Consider the following 7189-nt stretch of genomic DNA (forward strand, 5'->3'; position numbering starts at 1 on the left):
CATTCTCGCACGGGGAGCACTGCGAATGGAAGTGTTGGTAACCAGGAGCAACTGTCACATTGTTCCTTCACCTGTTGGGAACTTTTAAAGCTCAATTCAATGAAACGCCCACTAACTGAAACACATACTCTCCTCCGACAGCTGAAGGGCGGAAACCCCCATGCAGGCAGTTGGTTGTAACTAAAGATAGTAGATCTTTAACGGTCACACGGAGCTTAGTCCGCAGGCAGCGCTAGATCTATTTTTTTTCGAAAGCATTGGACAGCTCTGGGAACTGGATTCTCGCATCCTATTTCTTCCGCCGGTCGCTGCTTTTAATACAAAAATCGCCCTAGTAAGACCACATATCCTTATATTTATAACTGAAGAGTCTTCTAGGTCAATTTATAATTGCTTACTGTGACATAGGACCGGATGCGACTATCCGAAAGAGATTTGAGTATCTAGTGTGCAGTCATTGATCTATTAAGGTCACTACCTTTATTAGAATCAGGACTTAAATCGCCGTCAGACCAGTAAGGGTACATTTGATAGTCCTAGGTTATTGTGCCTATAAATCACTATTTTGTTATAATCAACCGCTCGACCGAACGCGTGAATTTCCCACCTAACACCCAAAGGGCGCAACTGGTTCGCAGCTGAACTGCCCATGGAGATTGCGATACGAACCAATGTTAACCGGCTCTGAAGCCCAAGGGGCGGCAGGAGCGGTGAGAACCCCGGCGGCGGAGCTTCCACCAAACACTGGGCTCGATCGCAGCCCACAGAACGCATCGAAATTAGGACTCGCTTTGGAAGACCATCTCCCCTACCCACCCACTCCAATCCTCGTCAAAGACAAACAAAACACCTTATCCGCCAGCCTCGGCACTGTAAACTGCGACTCGGAAATCCACACGTTTGGCGAAACCTGCACAACCCGCTGAAATAACAAGGCTGAACCGGCACCAAACACAAAAATCCAAAATGCACTTTATTGACAAGGGAAAACCCGATTTAGATCAGAAGCCATGTAGCCGTTCTCAGCTTGGTTTCGGGAGAAGCTGTAAAAATCCATAGTGCACAGAAGAGAGGGAGAGAAAGAGAATAAGGCGGCGGAGAGAGAGCGAGCGAGAGATTCCTACCTGCATGTGTTTTCTGCGCACTGTTACCCATCACTTCCTTTCATTTAAAGCAAGGCAGAGCGGAGGGCTTTCTGACTGAATGTAACTGGGCTTGTTATCTCTACCCTTGGCTTCAAAAGGTCCATCTACTCATGAAAGCGAGTTGACTGTGGCTTTAGAAGAACATAGAAGCAGGGAGGTTTGAGGCTCAGAAGGGAATTTCCAAAGCACCGCCTGCCCTGCACACAAAGGAAATCTGGACAACTGGAGGCTGGTCGTGTGTGCTGCTGCTCGTCTGGCGGCTCCAACCCCGGCTGATCTCTGGAAGCGCGCACAGTGGAAATGGCCACGCTGAGACACACACAGGCGTCGCCTCACCAACCCACTGCTCCCCGACTTATTAAAAGTCAACTACTTCCGATTGCAATCTATAATGATCCTGGCAACGGCGCTGCCCATCTCCCGTCATCGGTTCCCACCGCACTGAAACGATCAGACCCGTGCAGTCAGTTCCGCAATAACTCCCAATCCTACGAGCGCATCGCTTCGAGCCCAACCACTGTACAAGCCTGCTGTTCATCTATCTACAGCTGCAGAACCAACATCGCTGTTGCTTCTGTCAGAGGGAACTTCCCGCCTTACAAACACACATACATTTGCTCCGTAATCATAAAGCTGAATCTGTGGCCGGTTTAGTGTAAAGACTACATCATTCCCTCGGAAATGATTCATAAAACCGTTTCAATCGAGTGAGTCTCTGGGATACATTCGGCATAGGTTATAGAACATGCAACGAAAACACAAGACGGTGGAAAGGCTCAGCAGGTCAAGCAGCATCTGTGGAAAGAAACCAATGGCAACTATTCAGGTCAGAGACCCTTCATCAAAACGGGGAGAATGAAGAAACAAATTAGTTTTAAGGTGTGTTTGAGGGCTGGGGGGGGAGTGAGGGGGTAACGGATAGGACAAGGAGAATATTTCTGATAGAGTGAGCCTAGGGGAAACCAAACTTACTCAACAATTTGTGGGAGACAAGACAGAAAACAGAACCTATTCAGGGCGAAGATAGCAAAAGTACAGGCGGATACCATGACAGAGTGAGGAGTAGAGCTTTCCCCCATATTTGGCAATCCAGTGACACTGAGTTCAGCAATATAGAACCCATGTTGTGTCACAGAATTGCAGATGAAACTTATTTGAAATTAATAAATAAAGTGAACTGAATTCCAACAGTTTTAATGAAATGTTAACATTGTGTCTCCACAGATACTGCCTGATTTGACATATATTTCCAGCACTTTGTGTTTGCAAAAGATCTATGTGCAGTAGTATGACTCAGGTTACTTGACGGTAAAGGAATTTTACATTCAGCCACATAAGAATATATATAGCATTTGACCAAAAACTTAGTCAAATGGTAGATTTTGGAGAGGGAAAATGAAGACAATTTTGAGAGTGGGAGAAATTCCGGAATTTAAAATCTTGGCAGCTAAGGCTCTGTTACTGAAGGTAATTCAAATCAGAAACAAGCTAAGGCCTAGAAAAAAGAGGATGGATGTTGATTGAAAGTCAATAATACTAAAATCAATAATTTAAAATACTGGTTTTGCATAAAGCACAATCATGCTATATATAAAGAAAATGAATTATATTATATTGGAATAAAGCAATCCTGAAGCACTGCAACCTGGTCAAGCAGTTAACAAATATTAGGGCATCAAGAGGTCACTGTAGCCTCACTGAAAGTGATGAATTAAATGTTGTACATCGTAAAGTAGTTTATTGATATCTTGTAGTTGATCCCGAGGTGAGCATACAAATACTCTAATTAAGTAAAACAGACTTCCTTAATGTATTGTGTGGAAGCAGATTCTTTGAATACTTTTAAGGTAGAGTGAAATAGTCTTAGTAAGCAAGTGGTGAAAGGAGTTGAGTTTATAATCAAAGTCGGGATTCTATTAATGGCAGGGCAGATCTGAGAAGACAAGTGGCTTATTCCTGCTTAGGTTCATTTGTAGAAAATGAACCTGTGTGTGGTGTAAAACCCCAGCAATGACACTTCAGTTCGCCAGACAGTACCAAAATTGGGGAAAGGAAAAGAAAAATGGTTACTTGACCCAGCAAAATGTGGTATATGTTTTACCAGGATTATTTGTTACCATGAATTGATATTGGCTAAGAACAAAAATACAGATAATACAATTATTTAATTAAATTGAAAGAATACTTAAGACAAATTAGTTTGTACAGCTTTCTTTTTACTTTGGGCTCATTATGGTACCATGATTACTCTAAAGCTAGAAAGCAAGATTTTAAGGATCTGCTTTGGATTTTGAGTAATGGGCAATAGTGAAGATTTAGTGAATTGGCAACCAGAGCAATAATTGAATTAATTTCTTGGTCAGATATAAAGTGGGCATCCAATGCCCTCTTTCCTCTTTAACAACATAGCAAAATCAAGATCCTCCTTCAGTGCTTTAAAACTGAATCAAAACCAATGTCTTGATGTGTGCTTAAGGAATATTACCTTGTCAGAGATTGTATTCAATGGATAATACTATTTGAGAAATAGGGCAGTGCTTGATGAATCAAAGTCATGGGAAACTAATCTCATTGGTTATTCACCCTTGGTTCTTTACGTGATTGGGTTGTCACCAAAATGACTGTCATGGAGTCACAGAATTGTATAGCACAGAAATAGGCCCTTTGGCCCATGCATCTATGCTGATCATCATGCCTATCTGCATTCACCTCAATTGCCTGCAGTAATTGAATTTCTGCTTATTTAAATACTTGCCCAGGTGCCTCATAGATGTTGTTACTACTCTTGCTTTCATCGTCTCCTTTGGCAACTCATTCTAGATACCAAATACTCCATGTGTGAAAAATGTATCCCTCAGATCCCCTTCAAACCTACTCCCTCTTCCTAAAACATTTGCCCTGTAGTTTTAAACACCTCTACCATGGGAAACAGACATGGGTTTTCCACCTTATCTATGCCTAATTTTATATACCTCTGTAATATCACCCTTCAACCTTCACGTCCGGCTGCACTTGATGTCATGATAATGATATTTCTGTCAATGTCAGCAAATCAAAAGGGCCAATCATTGACTTCAGGAAGGAAGATGCTGCACAAGTTACTGTTTACTTCAACAGTGCTGATGTCAAGAGGGTTGAAAGCTTCATGCTCTGATGAGTGAATATCACCATGGCCAAGGAACTTATCTGCACCTCTGCTTCCTTAGGAGGATAAAGAAATTTGGCATGATGATTTGGCCCTCACCAATTTTAATTTCTGCACCATAGAAAACATCCTATCCAGATGTATCTTGGCTTTATACGGCTACAGACCCCTGAAAGCATGTACCATCAGGCTCAAGAACAGCTTTGACTCCATTGTTATAAGAATATTGAATGGTTCCCATTCAGTATAGGATAACATGGATTCTTAATCCGTGGCTATACTTTATTAGGAGTTTGAAGAGATTTGGCATATCAACAAACACACTGAAAAAAATTCTGTAATTATACTGTGGAGAGCATTCTGACAGGCTGCATCACTGTCTGCAATGGAGGGGCTACTGCACAGGACTGAAAGAAGCTGCAGAAGGTTGTAAATCTAGTCGGCTCCATCTTGGGTACTACCCTACAAAGTACCCAGGACATCCTCAGGGAATGGTGTCTCAGAAAGGCAGCTTCTATTATTAAAGACCTCCAGCACCCAGGGCGTGCCCTTTTCTCACTGTTACCATCATGTAGGAGATACAGAAGCCTGAAGGCACACACTCAGTGATTCAGGAGCAGCTCCTTCCTCTCTGCCATCCGATTCCTGAATGGACGTCGAAGCTTTGGGCACTACTTCATTATTTTTTATTATACAGTATTTCTGTTTTTGCATTTCTTTAAATCTATTCAATGTATATAATTGATTTACTTGTTTATTTATTATTATTATTATTTTTTTTCCTCTCTGCTAGATTATTTATTGGATTGAACTGCTGCTGCTGAGTTAACAAATTTCATGTCACAGGCCGGTGATAACAAACCTGATACTTATCTCACAGTCTTCCTCGTTATGGCCTTAATGTTTACTTGCACTGCACTTTCTCTGTAAATGTAACACTTCATTCTGCATTTAGTTGTTGTTTTCAATAGTGCAAACTCAATATACTGTTGTATTGAAATGACATGTATGGAGAGCACGCAAGCCAAATTTTGGTATATGTGAAGATAATAAACCAATTTATCAAATTAACTGTAGTTACATGAAGCACTGTGAAATATAGAAAGGGCTATTTATTTGATGTTGTTTCCAAGTGAGTAGTAAAAATCAGACCTCCATATTTATTGAATTAAATTTCTTGATGTAACTGGGCCAGCTCATTTTGTATTCAGCTTCTGCAATGTGGCATGGAATATATAGTAATGGTACATTAAGAGAGTTAATTTCACTTAAGATATCATTTGACCAGTATTATATTAACTCATGAAGACTGATACAAGGTCTGAGAATTAATGGCATTTATAAACATCAGATCCACATTCTTTACTCTTTCTACTCCAGCACCATCTCTTTCTCGTTCTTAAGATATTTACTCCATTTTTATTTTTTTCTAACCTTTTTACCTTTGTGTTTTCACTTTAGTTACATTATATGTCATCTTCTAAAATTCTCTCAAAAAACATACTTGGACGTGGAAGCAAAGTTCAAGAAAATACTTGGTATTCATATTCAGAAAGATAGTTTCAGTGATCAATCACTGAGCAAATTTAAAAAAAATTGAAATAATTGCAGTTGGTCATTGTATCATGGAATAATGATGGGGAAATATGTAGAGGCTCTCTTCTAAATGGAAATGTGGCATGCTGGGGAATTATTGTTCACCTCATTCCTTAATAACTGTTCATATGTACTTCAGGGCTCAGCTCTGAGTGGTGTTCAAGTAGAAGGGAGCCCAACAGCTCAAATTTTAACTTATTGCGAGGGCTCAGGAAGAGCGGGAGTTTTCCTCCCATCATTACAAAATGCTGTGTGGTAATTCCCCTGACAAGTTATCAGTAATAGATTTCTTCCCTTGATTTTCTAAAGTACTTTGTTTACCATGAAATATCCAAAAAACATTCTGAATGAAGTGAAATGTTTTGGTCAAGAGGATGTGAAGGAAAAATGTTGCTATTGTTCCGATCAAACACCATCAGTTGAAAAACATTCCAATTAGTATTTCCCTCATATTACCAGGAGAGGGTCAGGAAGGCATATCTACTTATCCTTCCTAGTTCAAATGAGCCTGACCGAGGTTCCTTGAATGGTGTTCTTTATTTGGAGATGACACCTCTCCTGTGAGACTCTGCATTGAAAGCAAACTTGACATTTCCAAACATGACAATGAAAATGGGGCTAAAAGAGGACATTCACTGGAAACGCAGAAGGGTAAATGCCCTGAAGATCAGCACATTGTTGACTCAATGGCTAAATATCAGTGGGGCTGGAAAGCCCTCTAAATTTAAAGGAGGATCAGGGAACTCCTGTCTGCTAGCTACAGATGCATCCTGAGATCATTAAGACCAATCTCTCCAATGCAAGAGGACAATGAATGACCACCAAGAAAGTCCAGATAGGAGCAAAGGTTCAATAACAGGCCAAACTTCCCGTAGTTTTCTCCCTTACTGTTACTTGTGCTGAAGTTTTCAAAGTGAGAACTTGGTGGCATGACTAACGGCAATGTTGTGAGTTTGTACTAACTGCAGAATGCATTGCAGCAACTCCCCAAAACTCTCACACAGCACCTTGCAGACCTATGTCCTCTTGAGCTAAAAGGACAGGGGTAGCAAAAGGATGGGAATACCACCAGCAGGAAGTTGCTGTCCAAGCTGCATATAAACTTTTTTTTGGAAATATATCACCATTCCCTCACCATCAATAATTCAGGGTCCTGGATCCCTCTCCCTTACAACTTTTTTGGTGAAGCCACACCTCAAAGACTGCAGACGTTCAAGAAGGACTTCTCAAGGGCAACCAGAGGTGAGCAATTAAATGCATTTGATGCACACAGCCCTGGACCGAATATAAAACAAAATCATTT

General features: G+C 40.9%; 1 protein-coding gene across 2 annotated transcripts in view; it reads right to left on the reverse strand.

The window, feature by feature from the left end:
- neurl1b (neuralized E3 ubiquitin protein ligase 1B) overlaps positions 1-1646 on the reverse strand; it is a 62198-nt gene extending 60552 nt beyond the window's left edge. Inside the window, exon 1 of one of the 2 annotated variants that reach the window (XM_072263731.1) lies at positions 1125-1646. In XM_072263731.1, coding sequence (XP_072119832.1) covers positions 1125-1155 — 31 coding nt within the window. In that variant the 5' untranslated portion in view covers positions 1156-1646. The remainder of the gene's footprint in view (positions 1-1124) is intronic. The other variant, XM_072263732.1, reaches the window with a different exon arrangement.
- Between the last annotated feature and the right edge of the window lie 5543 nt (positions 1647-7189).

The sequence above is a fragment of the Mobula birostris genome, chromosome 7 (genome assembly GCF_030028105.1).
Source record: "Mobula birostris isolate sMobBir1 chromosome 7, sMobBir1.hap1, whole genome shotgun sequence".
Lineage (NCBI taxonomy): Eukaryota > Metazoa > Chordata > Chondrichthyes > Myliobatiformes > Myliobatidae > Mobula > Mobula birostris.